The 18,194-nt window shown below is 38.9% G+C and overlaps 2 protein-coding genes across 2 annotated transcripts in view; both read right to left on the minus strand.

Moving 5' to 3' along the window:
* The window catches only part of ANK1 (ankyrin 1, erythrocytic), a 624,245-nt gene that overhangs the window by 595,470 nt on the left and 10,581 nt on the right, over nucleotides 1-18,194 (minus strand). Inside the window, exon 2 of the mRNA XM_014536490.1 lies at nucleotides 14,367-14,371. The gene's annotated coding sequence lies outside the window, so the exon portion shown is untranslated. The remainder of the gene's footprint in view (nucleotides 1-14,366; nucleotides 14,372-18,194) is intronic.
* CCDC168 (coiled-coil domain containing 168) lies at nucleotides 2,800-14,777 on the minus strand. Its single transcript, XM_014536935.1, has 3 exons — nucleotides 13,212-14,777; nucleotides 10,248-11,684; nucleotides 2,800-10,127 (listed from the first exon to the last, which is right to left on the minus strand). The coding sequence occupies exons 1-3, from the start codon at nucleotides 14,775-14,777 to the stop codon at nucleotides 3,732-3,734; spliced, it is 9,399 nt and encodes a 3,132-aa protein (XP_014392421.1). The 3' UTR covers nucleotides 2,800-3,731.

Consider the following 18,194-nt stretch of genomic DNA (forward strand, 5'->3'; position numbering starts at 1 on the left):
GGGTGGTGGGCGGGGCAGGGAGTTCCATCTCAGCTAAGAGCAGTGGCTGCTCCCTATAATTTGCTTTTTCTACATTCTTTAGGGTTCTCTTGATTTTAATCTCACTTAATAGTTATTAATTTTTTATATTCAACTTTCCCCCATTAAATTACTAAGTGGTTTCTTTCTCCTGATTGGACCCAGGCAGAAACAGAGGCCAGCACATCATGGTGTGTTCCAGTCCCGTAGGTACTAGAGGGGCTGATTCTGATGGGGAAGAGCAGCCTGCAGAGAAGTGCTGTGCCTTCGGGACTCACCCTGCCGACTCCTCTGAGCTGTAAGTCGCTGTGACTAATGATTTGCCAAGTGGGGGGAGGGGGAAACTCGAACTTAATGGCTAACAAGGTGAAAAGGCTCAATAAGTCTCGCTTGACAAATGGAGTTCAGCCAGCTTGGGCCCAGTAGCATCTCAGCGTTCCATGTTTCTCTCTCATCGATGTTTCTGGCTCTCTATCCCTCTCCCTTCCTCTCTGTAAAAATAAATCAATAAAATATACTTTTTAAAAAAAAAAGAGGCCACTAGATCTCTGAGGGAAATTTTAGCTCCCATTCCCCACTGAAGCAAGGCTGCTGGCTCTGTGGGACCCTCAGCTCCCAAAGAGGCTCAGTGGGGCTATTAAGAAAAAAAATCTGCCCTGACCGGTTTGGCTCAGTGGATAGAGCATCGGCCTGCGGACGGAAGGGTCCCAGGTTCCATTCCGGTCAAGGGCATGTACCTTGGTTGCAGGCACATCCCCAGCAGTAGGGATGCAGGAGGCAGCTGATCAATGTTTCTAACTCTCTATCCCTCTCCCTTCCTCTCTGTAAAAATCAATAAAATATATTTTTTTAAAAAACGAAAAAAATCCATGCTATTTCATATAGTCAATTGAATATGAGGGAAAAGAGAGAGAGAGAGAGACCCAGCTCATTAGTCATTATTGGAAATACCAGAGGCCCAATCTGTTACTCTGAAACTAGCGATTAAGAGAATGAAATACTTATCTTGTCTTCAGGATAATCAAATAGACCTAACGGAAGAGAAATTTCCAATTTACAGAGGAATGCCAGCCAGTGAATGTGTAAGGAACGTTAGCATCAGAAAGTTATCACCTCGCCACCTCTGCTGAAGTAATTGAGTCACACAGCAGTCATCAAGGGATAGTATCACTGGACAATGGTGAGCAGCTATAGAGCAGGGACCAGCTGTCACCGCCCTCACCCTTTGATCAATCTTAGCCACTAAAAATAGAAGCCAGACGTTAGGTGCCTCCTGATGTAATGCAATAGGAAAAACACAGCACCAACTGTGACATATTCTTGCCAAAAGGAAAAAGAAAGAAAGAAAAGGTTAAACCTGAATCTAATCAAGTCTCTACCTTGAACTAGGGGAAATAAAGGAGTTAAAGAAGGAAGTTAAATAGAACCACAACGAAATGAAAAGGAAACAAGTCAGAATGTGGGACAGTCTATGGGACAATGGATCTCAGCTTATGGAACAAGCCAGTGGCAGAGAAAAGTAGGAGAGGGAGATTTAAAAAGCACAGCAAACAAATGTAACGAGTGGACCTTGATTTCATCTTAATTTGAATAAATAATCTGTTCAAATTATTTTGAGACAATCAGGAGAATTTTGGTTATGGTCTGATTATAAAATAATTCTGAAGAATTACTGTTAATTTTATTAGGTGTGATAATAACATTGTATTTAAAGAAGAAAATGTGTTTTTTATTTTAGGGACTAAACTATGCTGGAGGGAAATGACACGTTGTCTAGGATTTTCTTGAAAATACTTTAACAACAAAAAAAATAAAACAAATGAATAAATGAAACAAATGTGGAAAATCTTCATAATGGTTGAATCTGGGAGATTGACATCTAGGAATTCACTGCACTATTCCCTGCAATTTTGTGCATGTCTGGTAACCAAATAATTCAAAGCCTTTTAGACAATAGATTAAATAATATATTTAAAAAAGAAATTGAAACCATTATGAGCAACACAGAAACTAAACATCGAAATGTTTGGGATATGGAAAAATATTCACAGGAAAACGTATAGGCTTCAATGTATTAATTATGAAAAATAAGCATTTAAATTGAAAACTTAAGAAAAGGCACACTTTGGCATCTGACTAAGGTGGAGTGGATTTACCTCTTCCCTGAAACAACAAAAAACAAACAGCATATAGGAAATAGTAGTTCCCAGTATACGAAATATCAGGCGATAAAAAAAAAATGTGATCCCAGAGAGACAGGAAACAAAAGAGGTGAGCCCCATGATGAACTCAGCTTCCTTCGGGAGGGAGCACCCAGGAGGAGCTCAGCAGGCTCCATGAGTTGGAGGATGGTATTCCCAGGAGGCGGAAAGACACCTAAAGTTTGAAAGATAGAGTAACAGAGGAGAGAGAGCTGCAGAGAGACCTCTGGGTCTGTGCCCTGACTGGGACTTGAACCACCACCTTTTGGTGTATGGGATGACACTCCAACCAACTGAGCCCTGCCCGCCAGGGCTATAATTTATTGTATTAAGTATGCCTATATAGTCCAAGCATAGGAAACACATGTTTTTAAAAGTTCAAGTAGCATTTATAATAGAGGAAATGTAAGGTGGTATGAACAACTTTCATTTGTCTTATCATTGTAATAATAAAACAATTAACATTATAGAATTTTTATGAGCCAAAATATTTTTTCCAAAGAAGACGAATACTTTATTAACGTGCTAAGAATAAGTCCGTATAAAATACATTTTGAAAAAATTCAATTGGTGCTAAGAATCCCTCTGCCTGCACCCTCATCCCCAACCCCACACTTCGATGATGTTCTCCTGACAGTGGGCAGCAGGGGGTCATCAGCCCTGAGGGCAAAGGTGAGGTGCTCTGCCGGTTCCAGATCACACTCCAGGTTCACAATCACCTGCCAACAGGTGAGCCTGCTCCACGCTGAGCCATGAGCCTCAAAGCCCAGGGCAGTGAAGTACACGTGCAGGTAGGTGGTAACAGGGCAGGTAGCGAAGGAACATCAGGAAGAGTCTCTTGGCAACCCTGCAGGATGGCTTCCTGCCCATCCTGGAAGATGTGCTGAGCAGTGACAGGTGCTCTGGAGTGAGGTCCCAAAGCCACCTGATGTCCTGGTGATGGCAGGGGGCAATTGGGTTCAGGTCATCCAGCTGTTGTGGGTTCCCATTCAGGTCAGGGATGAGGACAAAGCCATCTGAGGGATCTGGGTTCTCAAGACCAGTATTTACCCCGGCGCTTTGTGGCATTTGACATTGTTGAACCTTCACTGCTAGTTAGAACTCTCCCTTTAGTCTCCATGCTCTCCTAACTTTCTGGTCATTCTCTCTCAATCTCATTTATAGGCTACCTTTCCTCAAATTCACCTTTCAGTCATTGATGTGGGCTGGGAAGAGGGTTTCCATGTCTGGGTCCTCTCCCCTGGGGATTATGAGGAGGCAGGAGAAACTAAAGGGAGAACTCGTGCTTGGTAGGACCAAACCCAAAGTCATCTGCTTTCCCTTCCTGGCCTCCCGGGACAACTGTGCAAATCTACTGGAGAAATAAAATAGATCAGTTTAGACAATACTTTATGAAGACACCATTTGACTTTATATGATTTTATTTTTCACAGAATAGCACAATTACAGCCAGATTTCTACTTCAGATGAATCTAGATACGGTAATATCAAAGTAAACTGGGTCGAAGGACTCTAAGAGTGACGCCCCAACTTTTTGGAGAAACTCCACATATGGAAAGAACTTGAAATCTTTGCCACTAGGGGAACTTTGAAGTTTCTCTTCCTTAACGTTTTTTGGGGGATCGTCCAGCGAATGGTTTGGGGTATAATCTCCAGTGAGTCTGCTGGTACACAGGCATAAAAAAATGGCTGGTTTTGTTTTCCTTCATAATGGAAATTGAAATCTTCTTGATGAGGTTTTGATGCTGACTTACGTTTGCTCAGAAAATAACCTGCTCTTTCTGGCTCCCAAGCACGCACTTTCTTCTCCCTTGTGCGTTTTGCTTTCCTCTGTGTATCATTGGGGTAGCAGTCCCAATGAACGTTGTTTCTATATGAATCAAGGTTTGACTTCTTTCTTTCTAGGTGTCTGTGAGGTTTGTCTTGGCTTTTTGCAAGATGTAATTTAAGATTTGATTCTGTTAAGGGAGCTAAAGAGCTTTCTGTAATCCACAAGAGCTTCTCTTCACTCAATTTAGTAGGCGATGCAAATGGAACCTCCCCAGTATTTAGTGAACTGTGACACAACCAGTGAGGAGACTGCACTGTCGGGGGAGCCCTATATTTTCTGGTGCTGTGGGATTCGTAGGAAGGCGTTGTCACAGCTGAGGAAGGTTTTCTACAGCCTCCAACAGGATGAGAAACCGAATTATCACTGTAAAGTGGTTTCAAATCAGTTTGGATTTGTTTCATCTTGTAAAGATTTTCCAAAGGAATGCTTTTCTGTAATTCATATAGCATATTTTCTGATTCCTGACTCAAATAAGGGTTGGCGTCTAAAAACATACTTTGTTCATTCTCATGTTTTTCAAGAGCTGAGCATTCTTCCAAGTTAGCTGAATTCTCAATATCTGTTTGACGATCAGTAAAATCTTGAAAAGTCTGAATTGAATGGTAATCAGCTAAGCTAGCTGTTTCTTGAAACCATACGTGATGTTTATCTTTTTCTGGGGTCAGATGAGGTTTTAACACTGAAAGAATCATAGTGTCTTCCTGTGTTGTTCCATGTTGTTCAGGGTCAGAAGCACACACATGGGTGAGCTCCAGGAACCTCCTGATCAATGATGAGTTTTCATGGGGACTTTGCTTTTTGAAAGAGATATGTTGTTCTAACAGTTCTGTATCAATGGAAAGACTACCACTTTCTCCATTATCGTCTACTTTTTTACACGTCGCAGCTGTGTTTAACTTAAGGATATGTTTGGGAAGTGTATTTGGCTTAGGGATCATACTTTCTACCGGAAGCCCCAGGAGAAAACTAAGGTATTTACTTCGTAAATCTAGTTCTATTTGATGAAGAGATTTTTCCTCAAACCCTAACGAAATTATGTTTTTTTGTTTTGGTACTTTGACACCAGAATAAATACATTTAGATAAAGGTTTCTTTCTAGCCTGAGTATCGGCCATTGAGTAAGATTCCGTTACAATTTTGGGAAAGGCTTTCATTTGGGTCTCCAATGTTTTCATAGAGAAGTGTATGAGAAGTTTGTCTTTTTCTTCCTCTGAGTAGTTTTGGAGAATTCGAGACATGGGCATTTTATTAGCAGAAGTCACTGAAGATGTTCCACTTTCTAGCTTACTTATACTCTTCACCTTTGTCATGATCTCCTTGCTGCCACTTGAAACAACAGTCAGTGTCTTCATACAGCTGATCTGAGGGGAATCTTTTTGGGGTTTGTGTTTTAAGTTAAGTTTGATAGTATCAATCCCTTCTAGAGATAAAAAGCTCATTTTTTTGTGTCTTGGATAGAGCCTCCGACTGTTATCTTCTGAAATAGTCCGTTTTGAATAAAAGTCGAACTTTTGGAAGGATTGTTTTGCCGTCTTGGGTATCAGATTCAGTTTTATCTCGAGTGCTTTTGACTCTACAATGGGTTTTGGCTGAAATGTAGGATGTTCTGTTGTGGATGTAATATCTGGACCCCCTGAAAAAGGTGTTGACTTCCAATCATCAGGACAATGAGCTTTTACTTTGTCCAGTTTATCAGTACAAATTTTGTCTTGGATCATATTTTTTATCTGGGATTCAAAGACATTTTTAATTGTATCATAAAAAGGAAGTAGACTTTCTTCACTTGTACAATCTGCCACTATTTTTATTTCATTACTTTCAACTTGGGGTAGTGTAGGTACAGTTCCTGAAAAAGTGTTTTGTTGCTGGACCTTTTGTGTGTTTGTGTCCTGTATGGGCTCACTCTGATCCCTATGCTCATGTCCTTCTACTCTTAGGGTACTTTTCATGTGGGTTTTCACATTTCCCTTTGGATCTTCAGACATGCTTGGACACTCTGTGGGTGTCAGAATGGGCTTTGGAGCCTTTTCCTCTTGCTCGATAGTAAGCAAGTCAGATTCTTTTATGACTCTGAAGCTATCATGCCCGGAAACAACCCCTCCTTCTGTTTGTAGAGTTACATTTATTTTATTCACTTCACTGCTGAGGTTTTCTTCTGGTTTACCACTAGGAGGTTTTTGCATTTGTCGTTGGCCCACCGTGGAGGGCTGAGAATCTTCTGGAACTATGCTTGGAAAATTCTGGCCTCCTCTTTTCACGGTGCTGGAGTTGTCCCTCTCAACAATTTCACTAGCCATTAATGATTTCTCCTGAAATTTAGAAAAACAGATTCTCTTTTTTCTTTCTTGCTTTGTCTCAGATTCGACCATTTCTTCCGTCTGAGATAGATTCATCCCAGAAATAAAAAGACTTCTGATAAGTACTCCTGAGTCATCTTCATTCTGTGAAGCTATTTCTTTTGGTTTGTTAAACCCACCCTCTTTACTTTCCTGTGTCTCCTCTTCTTGATGTATGGGGAACACGAGGTTTATCGTCTCCACACCAACCTCTTCCTTATTCTGTGGCACACATTGCTTTCCCTCTTGTGGACTGATTAGAATATCAGGAATAATTGGCTCTACATATACAACTTTCTCAGCACTTGATGATTCCTGGAAGTGTACTGGGGAAACGGGGGATCTTGTGAATGGTGAAATGCTCTTTTCCTTGATCCTGATATTCATGTTAAGGTGCACTGGGGGAGAGCTAGAAGTGCAAGTCTTAGTCAGCATCACACCAGTTGGCTCAACTTTCTGAAACTTTCCCTTTTGCTCTTTAGTTTTCCTCTGAAGGTCACTTAGATTGTATATAAGTAAAATAGGTGATTTCTTTGTTTTCAAATACGTATCAATGGGATCCACTATACTATTCATATCCATGGTTTTCTCTTTAGTCTTTACTTCTTTCTGTAGCACGAGTTCTTTTAATTCTTTTACATCAGTGGAAAGTTCTCCGTCAATTGCTTCTGCATGTGATGATTCCTTGGACTGAGGTTGTGGGAGAGGCTCTTTTGCAATTATTATCATGCACCCCTCTCTTTCTGTGGCCTCAAATTTAAGATATGGTAGAGTAACCAAAGAGGTACAAATGTTTTTGATATTCGTAACTAGTTTGTTTTTATCTTCCTGTACTTTTCTCTTTTGCTCTTTAATTTCACACCGCAATTCTTTGATATTAAGTATATGTGGAGGTGGTAATTTCTTTGCCTTCAGATCCATGTACATTGGGAGCATTTTGTCCTCAATATCTCTTTTGAGTCTATCGTCCTTCTTTAACATATAACCTTCAAGTGACGTAGCATATGCTTTTTTGCCTGAATAGGATGAATGCTGACTCTTTAACGGTGGAAAACAGGGTTGCATTGTTCCTAGTGTGTCTTCCTGTTCATTCATTCTAGTGTCCCATTTCAGGTGAAATGGAGAAGGTACGGAAGCACAGGCTTTCCTCAGGACCATGTCTGGCTTACCTTTGTCCTTCTGTGTATCTTTCACCTTCTGTTTAATATTCAAAGGTTGTCTTTTCTTACTGAGCAGATGTGTAGGTGGGGATGTCTGTATTCTCAACGTCATTATTTGGGGGAGTAGTCTACATTTCCCTTCTTCTATTTTTACTCTGTCCATTATGTCTGTATATGACATATGTTGATTAGGTTCTACTATTGTATTACATGAGCTGATATGTTCATTGAAATTTGCATCTTTGTTGTTCCCTGTACCCGAGGACTCAGGGAGCTGTAATTGTGAAAAAGAAAACCCTGTAATTTCAAGCAAGTCTTGGTCAACTTTGGTTCTGTTTTGTTCTCTGTCCTTTTCTTTCTGTGATAAGTGTTTTCTTTTTCTTACATCACCACCGATTGTCTCTCTATCTTCTGTTTTCTCTGCATCGAATAATGCTGAAACCATTTGTGGAAATAGAATGGGTCTTTTAATTCCAAGTTCTTCCTCTACTTGAGTATCTTTATCTAATTTGAGGTCAGTTGGAGGTTTGGAAATATGAACTTTCCTTAGCACTGTACAAGGTGATCTACCTTGACCTTCATGTATCTTCTGTCCTTGACTTCCAATGCTCATGTGCAATTCTGTTCTTTGGAGTGTATCTGATGAAGGAGATTCCTTTGACTTCATACTTATATCTGAAGCATGTGTCATACCTCTCATAGCTACTGTTTTATCTCTGTTCGTCTCTTCTTCCTGACGCATATGTTGTTTCTTGTTTTGAACATTTTCCATGATATCCCCACTAATTGGCTCAATATGCACTATCTCCCCTGCATATGTTACTCTCTGCATTTCTTTATTCCATTTGAGGAGAGAGAGGGATTGTAATGAATTAGAAGTTTGGGTCATAAGCACCCCTGGTCCATCTTTACTTCCCTGCATCTTCTCTTCTTTATTTTTTGGCAACATGAGGTTTATTGTCTCCACTGCAACCTCTTCCTTGTTCTGTTGCACATTCATTTCCATTGTGTAGCCTGACCTATTGTTTTGCGTATCAGTGGGATTGGCCTTCTGTGCTTCCCTGTAACATGTTGATTTCTCTAGCTTTAGATAGACAGAGTTCTTGAATCTTACTCTTTGTTGATCCATCTCTGCCTTTAATGTTCTATACATTTCAATATCTATTTTGTCATCAGTTGAAAGAGGTCTGGGAGATGAAAATGCATTATCTATGCTTTTATTTTGTTGCATGTCTTTTATTGGAAATTTTGAGTTGCATTCCTGTTCCTTCCTACAGTATAGGGTACCATGCTCAGTGACAGTGAGTGTCTGGGAACAAGGAGGCTTCTGTGTCTTCATGGTTACACTTATGGGACCTGTAAGATTTTTTCCCTCTGGAAACTTGAATACCTCTTTCTTTGCTTTAGATTCAGATAATATTGACATTGTGGACCTTGTTAGTAAATCTCTTTGCAAGTCTTCATATTTCTTGGCAATATGTCCATCCACTTTCCTTCTAGAGCTTTCATCACATGGATCTCCAAGCATTGCGTACCCTGACTTGGTAGGTGGGATATTTTGATCAACTGTGTGTTTTATTACTTTTTGAGCTACAATGTCTTTCTTTTCTTCTTTAGAGTGTAGGGAACCTGCCCTGTGAACATCCAGCTTCCTTGTAGAGCTCCCACCAGATGACGTACTATACTCTGTTCCATCAGCTAAAAGATAATCAAACCTTACTTTCCCAGATTTTGGACATGAAATAATCTCACCTAATTTTTGTAGTATGTATTTTATTGGTGGCATATTCTTCTGTAGCTTTTCAGTTTGGAATGGAATCATCAGCGGAGAAGAAACTGACTCTGATATGCTTTCTGAGACCAGTATTTGTTGCTGGGCTTCTCGCTTTGCAATAAGCGTATTTTGTTCTTTTCTACATTGCATACTATTCAGGAATGGTAGACGTGCTTTGAATAAAATTTCATTATCTTGTTTATGCTTTTCATTTTGCCATTTTGATTCTAAGATGCTTTTGGAGGTAGTCCATTTATTACAGGAATATGTACATAGTGGTAATTTCTTTGCCTTCCGATCCATGTACGTTGGGAGCATTTTGTCCTCAATATCTCTTTTGAGTCTATCGTCCTTCTTTAACATATAACCTTCAAGTGACGTAGCATATGCTTTTTTGCCTGAATAGGATGAATGCTGACTCTTTAACGGTGGAAAACAGGGTTGCATTGTTCCTAGTGTGTCTTCCTGTTCATTCATTCTAGTGTCCCATTTCAGGTGAAATGGAGAAGGTACGGAAGCACAGGCTTTCCTCAGGACCATGTCTGGCTTACCTTTGTCCTTCTGTGTATCTTTCACCTTCTGTTTAATATTCAAAGGTTGTCTTTTCTTACTGAGCAGATGTGTAGGTGTGGATGTCTGTATTCTCAAAGTCATTATTTGGGGGAGTTTTTTTCCTTTTTCATCTTCTGTTTTTACTCTGTCCTTTGTGTCTGTATGTGGCATAAGTTGATTAGCTTCTATTATTGTATTAAATGAGCTGATATGTTCATTGAAATTTGCATAATTGTTGTTCCCTGTACCCGAGGACTCAGGGAGTTGTAATTGTGAAAAAGAAAACCCTGTAATTTCAAGCAAGTCTTGGTCAACTTTGGTTCTGTTTTGTTCTCTGTCCTTTTCTTTCTGTGATAGGTGTTTTCTTTTTCTTACATCACCACCGATTGTCTCTCTATCTTCTGTTTTCTCTGCATCGAATAATGCTGAAACCATTTGTGGAAACAGAATGGGTCTTTTAATTCCAAGTTCTTCTTCCTCTACTTGTGTACCTTTATCTAATTTGAGGTCAGTTGGAGGTTTGGAAATATGAACTTTCCTTAGCACTGTACAAGGTGATCTACCTTGACCTTCATGTATCTTCTGTCCTTGACTTCCAATGTTCATGAGCAATTCTGTTCTATGGAGTGTATGTGAAGAAGATTTCTTTGACTTCATACTTATATCTGAAGCATGTGTCATATCTCTCATAGCTACTGTTTTTTCTCTGTTCATCTCTTCTTCCTGACGCATATGTTGTTTCTTGTTTTGAACATTTTCCATGATATCCCCACTAATTGGCTCAATATGCACTATCTCCCCTGTATATGATATTCTCTGCATTTCTTTATTCCATTTGAGGAGAGAGAGAGATGGAAATGAATTAGAACTCTGGGTCATAAGCACCCCTGGTCCATCTTTACTTCCCTGCATCTTCTCTTCTTTATTTTCCGGCAACATGAGGTTTATTATCTCCACTGCAACCTCTTCCTTGTTCTGTTGCACATTCATTTCCATTGTGTAGCCTGACCTATTGTTTTGCGTATCAGTGGGATTGGCCTTCTGTGCTTCCCTGTAACATGTTGATTTCTCTAGCTTTAGATAGACAGAGTTCTTGAATCTTACTCTTTGTTGATCCATCTCTGCCTTTAATGTTCTATACATTTCAATATCTATTTTGTCATCAGTTGAAAGAGGTCTGGGAGATGAAAATGCATTATCTATGCTTTTATTTTGTTGCATGTCTTTTATTGGAAATTTTGAGTTGCATTCCTGTTCCTTCCTACAGTATAGGGTACCATGCTCAGTGACAGTGAGTGTCTGGGAACAAGGAGGCTTCTGTGTCTTCATGGTTACACTTATGGGACCTGTAAGATTTTCTCCTTCTGAAAATTTGAATAGTTCTTTCTGCCTTTTAGACTCAGATAAAACAGACATAGTAGACCTTGTTAGTAAATCTCTTTGCAGATCTTCATATTTCTTGGCAATATGACCACCCATTTTCCTTCTAGAGCTTTCATCACATGGATCTCCAAGCATTGCGTACCCTGACTTGGTAGGTGGGATATTTTGATCAACTGTGTGAGTTATTACTTTTTGAGTTGCTATGTCTTCCTTTTCTTCTTTAGAGTGTAGGGAACCTGCCCCGTGAACATCCAGCTTCCTTGTAGGGCTCCCACCTGATGTCATACTATACTCTGCTCCGTCAATTAAAATGTAATCAAACCTTGCTTTCTCTGATTTTGGACATGAAATCTCTTCACCTAGTCTATGTAGTGTGTCTTTTTGTGGTGGCATATTCTTCTGTAGCTTTTCAGTTTGAAATGGAATCATCTGTGGAGAACATACTATTTCTGATGTATTTTTCGAACACAGTGTTTGTTGTTGCGCTTCTTGCTCTGCAATAAGCATGTTTTGATCTTTTCTATGTCCTATATTACTCAGAAGTGGTAGGCCTGCCTTGGATAAAATTTCATTATCTTGTTTATTCTTTTCATTTTGCCATATTGATTCTAATATGTTTTTGAAGGTACTCCATTTATTGCAGGAATATGTAGATAGTCTTTCTCCGTTATCTTGTTCCCCTTCACCTTGCTCCCAACCCCTTATATTGCTGTTTTTTTCCCTTAATGGGCCTTTCTTTGGTTTTTCTTTTTTATGGTTTTTGATGGCAGGTGAGACAGGTGTAGATGAAAGAAAGGAATTTATAAACATATATGACCTACCTAGAGATCTTTGTTGGGCCATGTTTTCCAAGATGGGATCCTGTTGCTTTCCGTGGCTAAGGGCACCAGACCTGGTGATATTAATTGTCTTTGAAACCATCTGTGCTTTCCTAGTTCTAGACTTAGGGATTTGTGCAGCATTTCTTTGCCCTTTAAAATCAGATGAAGCTGGCACGGAGAAATAAGAAAACTCTAGGTTTCTGGCTGGTAAATCCTTTTGTAACCTTAACTCTCTCTCTGGAATAGAATTAGCAAGTTCCTTTCCAGGGCTTTTTCCAAATGGGATGCCACTCTGTGCTGTGTCCTTTAAAGATTCACCAATTGATTTCCCTGGCATTGGAGATACAATCTTTGGACTCCTTGTATCTTTTAATCCTGCGTGTGTTTGTGTGTTTTTTGGTAACTTCTCAAATGGAAGTACATTCAAAATAGAGCGAGGAATAGGATGTAATACACGTTGTGTGAAAAGTGTTTGTTGCTGCAGCTCCTGAGCAGTGGTAAAGAATTCTGGGACTTTTTTCCTTGCTGAGTTCATCCATTCTACATCTGGGTATACAAAGAGAGGCTCTGTCATCTTAGGAGCATTAAAACTGAAGTGTTGAGTGTTCCAAGGGGCTACTTCTCCACCTGGGTTTTTTGCTTTCTTCATACTGTTTGAGGCACTGCCCCTTTTATCGCTGGAACTGGCACAGCAGGCTTGCTCTCCATCTGGTGATTGCTCTTGCTGTTGTAGTTCATGACTGAATCTCATTTTCCACGGCTCGTCTATCTCTACTTTTATTCTATTATTCACATTCATGTCAAATGAAATAGGCAATGCAGAGGAAATGGCATTTAGGATTATATCTGCCACAGGTATATATTTTCCCATCATGACTTTGAAGTTGCATTCGAATGCCCTTCTATGCCTCGGTGGACCACGTTTTGTGATATTAAATGTCTGGGAAATCAGTGCATTCTTTGCCTTCAAAGTTACACATTTGGGACTCATTTTATTTCTCTTGCCTGAACATTTTAAATATTTTCTCTTTGATGTAGGTAAAGCAAGTGTGGATAAAGCCAAAGACTCTGGCATCGTTGCTGGCAATTCTTGTGCTAATCCTTCCTTTCTCTCTGCAGTAAGATCTCCCAGTACCTCAGAATAGTTTATATCTACCAAAAAGTCAAAAATCCTTGATTTCAGTATCTTTGAAGGTAAATTTTTTTGACCACCCTTCCCTGGGATATTAAACATCTGTGAAATTGGTGTCTTCCTTGCCTTCTTAGTTACACATTTGGAGCTCATTTTACATTTGAAGGTTGTACACGTAAATGTCTTTCTCTGCCTTTTAGATTCAGGTGGATCAGGCGTGGAGACAGCCAAGGACTGCAGAACTGTTGCTTGTTGATTTTTATTAAACTCTGGCTCTTCCTCTTTACCATGACTATACAGTTCCCCTGGATGGCTCCCATTACTTGGGATACCACCTCCGATTGGATCAATAAAAACTTGATCGCTTAGTGATTCCTTTGACTTTATAAGAGGAAGCTTTGACTTTGCTGTGCAGATTGTGCCGTTTTGTGTCTGGTGGCTTTTCTTTGGCTCCTCTACCTGCATTGGATCTGTAGGCTGCATTTGTTGTGGGACATCTTCTTCTGTAACAAACAGAATTCTTCCACTTCCTTCCTTTTCTGATTTGTGAAGGTCAAGTTCCTCCTTCTGGCCTGAGCAGAATATGAAGTATCTGCCCTGCTCTGGAACTCCTTTTAGTAATGTCTCCTGTTCACTTTCTTCTTCCTCTTCCCCTTGAAGACTGGTTTCTCTGGTGTCATCTGAAGTAATGTTCTCTTCATGTAGTGATAGCACTTGCTTTACTTGTTTAGAACTGAGTCTTTTTTTTCCTAGCATGTCTTTTTCTATCTTGCTATGCATATTCATGTCAGGTGCAATAGTCATGAATGAGGACATTTTATCGGCCATTTCTTTACCTTGATCCACTGCTTCCATTTTGGTTGTCAAGTTACATCCCAATTCTTTTCTGTGTTTTGGGCTAGCACCACCCTTGATATTGAGTATGTATGAAATTGATGGTTTCTTTGCTTTTAAAATTCCACACTTGGGTCTCACTAACGTTTTTATATCTGAATATTGTTTGAAGTTTCTCTTCCTTTTGGATATAGAAAAAGCAGACATGCAGGAACCAAAAGTCACTGTCTTTTTCCTCTCAATACCAGCAGTCTGTTCCCTTTGATGGTTTGTATCAGATGAGACAACACATTCCTTTGCAGAAAATATTGCATCAGTCTTTACCTCCCCTGACTTTGGAGGGGAAAACTTAGCATACCTCTCTGGCTTTTCAAATGGAAATTGATCAAATATGGGGCATGAAGCAGAATCCAAAATAGTTTGTGGAAGATGGATTTGTAGTTTTACCTGGATATTTATACTTCCTGGTTGTTTCAGTTCCTCATCTGTTTTAACAAGTTCATGGTTCTCCGTCTGATATACATTGAATATGAAGCCTTGACTATTCTTTGAGGCTAGTAGAGATTCACATTCCCCTTCCCCCTCTTTCCCATCTTTCCCACTGCTAGATAAACCACCCACATTCATAGAAAAACACACTTTCTGTTCATTTGGAAACTTCTCTTGCATTAGCTGTGAATGACCAAGTCTGGTTTCCCTTTGCATATCTGTCTCCACATTTAATATGCTATTCATGTTGGTGTTGGGCAAATTAGGCAGTTTGGAGTGAATGACATCCCAAAATGCATCTGTTACATTTTTCTTTTGCTGTGGATTTTTCATCTTTGTTTTCAAAATGCATCGCAGTTCCTTGCTCTGCCTGTCATTAAGCAGATGTGAAATTGATGGCTTTTTTCCCCTCATAGTTCTATATCTGCAACTCACTATTATTTGCTTCCTTGCTATTTTTATGTGTTTTTCTTTCTTTTAGATTTAGAAGCAAAGAACTTCACAGAATCAGAAGACTTCAGGGATGTCACTTGCAAATATTTTTGTAACTTTGAATTTTTTCCGCATAAAATAACCTAGTTGCGAGAGAGAGAGAGAGAGAGAGAGAGAGAGAGAGAGAGAAGGGAAACCATACTCACATAATTTTTATTACAATATATTGCTATAAATGTTCTATTTTATTATTAATTATTGTTAATCTCTCAACTGTGAATACTTTATAAATTACACTTTATCACGAGTGTGTATGGGTAGGAATAGCATAGTATACTACATAGGGTTTCCACGGGTATAAACTCTTTTCAGCACCTACCTCAGGGTTTGCCTGATTCATAGCAGCCTAAATGAATATTTTCTCAATTGAATTATCAAAACTGGTTGTTATCGAAACTACTTTGTGCATATTGGAGAGGTTGGGGTAGGGAAGCAAGTCGCTTAACCTCCTTAAGCATATTTTCCTCATTTGTAAAAACAGTAATAATACTACCTATCTGGAAGGATAATTTCAATAGTATATGAAAAGCCATTAACACAGCTTGGAACTGAGCAACCATTTATAATCGACATTAGATTGAATTATGATGATCAGCTGTGGTCCTCTGTACATATGAAAAAAACCCTTTTCTGGAACTCAGATGTAAATTCAATTTTCAATAGAACAAAACCAACCTGTTTCATTTTATTTCAAAATATAACACTTACCTTTTTTTTCTGAAGATGAATGAATTGACAAATAATCTAGAGATAAATAGATAAATTTAAAAAGTCAGAGCACCAATAGGAGAAGTTTGACTGAATAAGTTTTACATATATTAAAATATGAAATTGCATAATATTTTCCAAATTTCATGCTTTTTAGGCAACTGTCTTCATTCTACTTCAAGGGAGACAATAAAATGTTAGAGGAATAAGCCCAATATCAAAGCTCCACAATTTTATGTCATTCTTATGTGTAGTTTTGAAATATAGAAGAGAAGGAAATCAACCATTTTTTTCTTACCTTCTGGGCCCCTGAACTCTTCTTTTCTGGAAGTGCAAGGTTTTTCTGAAACCATGCACAAGTCTGTGTACGCACGATCTCAAAATTAACTCCTAGGAAAATTTAAATAAAGAAGATTGGCATCCATGCATTTGGAGAAGCCCAGGACTCTATGTGGTCCCATAAGGTTAAAAAAAATGTATTATCTTCCAATCCACCCACCACAGCTTTTTTAAAATAAATAAAACAGCTTTGGCATTTTTATCTGATATGTGAAATAGATTGATGTCTCACTCTGAAGTCCTCCTCCTCTCATAACCACATGCGATGCTCTGTGTCAGAAAAAAAGTGCCAGTGCTGTCAGTGTCTTAGCGAGGGCAGCGATGATTAAATAAGGTGAGGTGCATGTCATAGTGGGCATTTAACTGTGCTCGTAGCAACTTACTTCAGCAATAATGGAAGCTCATCTGTGAGACATGTGGTGCTATGTGTGGTTTGTTTGTTTTTACTTACAAAAATTTTTAAAGGATCCTTTATTAATTTTGCAAAAAGAAACACAGTTCTATAAAGAACCCCTTAGCATAGTTGGGTTATCAATGCCTTGTAATTCAAATATAGGACAAATTTGAATTGGACATAACCATTTTCTATTACCATCAGGAATAGTATAGTTTATGTTTCTATGTGATCAAGAAAATATAAATTTAGGGGGGCCAGGTTTAGAAAAAGAAACAAACTAAAACAAAACTAGATGCCCCAGTTTAATTTAAATTTCAGAGAAATGCCAAATAATTTTTCAGTATAAGTATGCTTCATTGTTATTATGAGGACATAATAACTTGTCTCTTATAAGCTGTGGACTTTTCCCCTTAACCTTAAAATATGCACCTAATAGTTAATATTTCTTTTTGCTAGATGAGTCTCTTGGCAAGGTTCATCTTCAGCAATAGCAATCAAACTGCTGGCATGATTTTCTTTTTTTTTTTGCACTTCATTTGATGCTTTTATTGAGCAAATCTGTATTAAGCAATTTAAAAATCACTGACCCTGAGGCCTATCTTCTTCAAGCCACTCTTTTCTGTTAGTGAGCACGTTTTCATGGATGTAGACACTTTCTTCATCCCTTTTGGTAGATTCACGTGCTGACAATAGTATCCATGGTATGTTTCACTACCATTTTTCCATCGAGTGTTTGTCTTTTGATTATTGTCTCTTTGCAAAGCCGGTTTTTGGACATGGGCCAATGAGCCACTGTCTAATGTTATGATGCTCTTCACTTTCTGGTTGTCTGCTGTGGTTTCATTAAACTCCTTCATTAAACTCCTTGAAGCGAGGCAGGATAATACGGGCAGTATGATACAGAATTCAGTCTCTGAGATGGAATCCTAGCTGCGTGACCTTGAACACGTTACCGCTCTCAAAGCTTGTTTCCTCATCTGTTAATTGAGATAATAAGACTGCCTTCCTAGAGGATTTTGTAAAACTTAATTTTGGTGTTTCTAGACACAGTATGCGCTCCATAAATGGCAGTTATTACTGCTGCTGCTAATAATGGTAACATTGGTACTTCACACCACGTTGCCTATCCTGTACATGTCCAGTTTCTTTCTTAGTGAGCTGTACACTGCAGGTGTTTCCTAGAATTGGGTAGTCTGACTTGAAAACTATGTGCGTGGAAATAGGGATGTGTTCTTCATAGAGATACGTAGGCATCTGCGTGTTTTAGGGTGCCTGCAGTAAACCAGGGACCTTCTCTTAAACCTTTTCTGTTTTGCTTTTGATAGAATTCTCTTTCACTTTATTTTTTTATTTTTAAAACTTGAAATTAAGTATAGTTTTGTAGTTTGAGTCCCTGTTCACATACAGAGAATCATTTCCCAAGATACAGAACAAGATCTGATGACTTGATGATCTTTCTCAGCTTGTTTACACGATGATGGCCTCTTCATACAGGAGGGCTGTCCTCCCATGGATGTGGGTGCTAACTCATCTCTGACAGTGGGCATACATTTTTAATTGAATGAAAATTTTTTCAAGAAATGAGAAACCCCAGCTCCCTTTGGGACTGAAAGTGTTAATAAAATATTTGCATTTCTCAATCAGATGATACTGATGCAGTTTTTGAATGTATACGGGTATGTTGTTTGTATGTACATGTACATGTGCAAACGTTTTAAACAAATTTT

Source organism: Myotis brandtii, unplaced genomic scaffold (assembly GCF_000412655.1).
Source record: "Myotis brandtii unplaced genomic scaffold, ASM41265v1 scaffold103, whole genome shotgun sequence".
Lineage (NCBI taxonomy): Eukaryota > Metazoa > Chordata > Mammalia > Chiroptera > Vespertilionidae > Myotis > Myotis brandtii.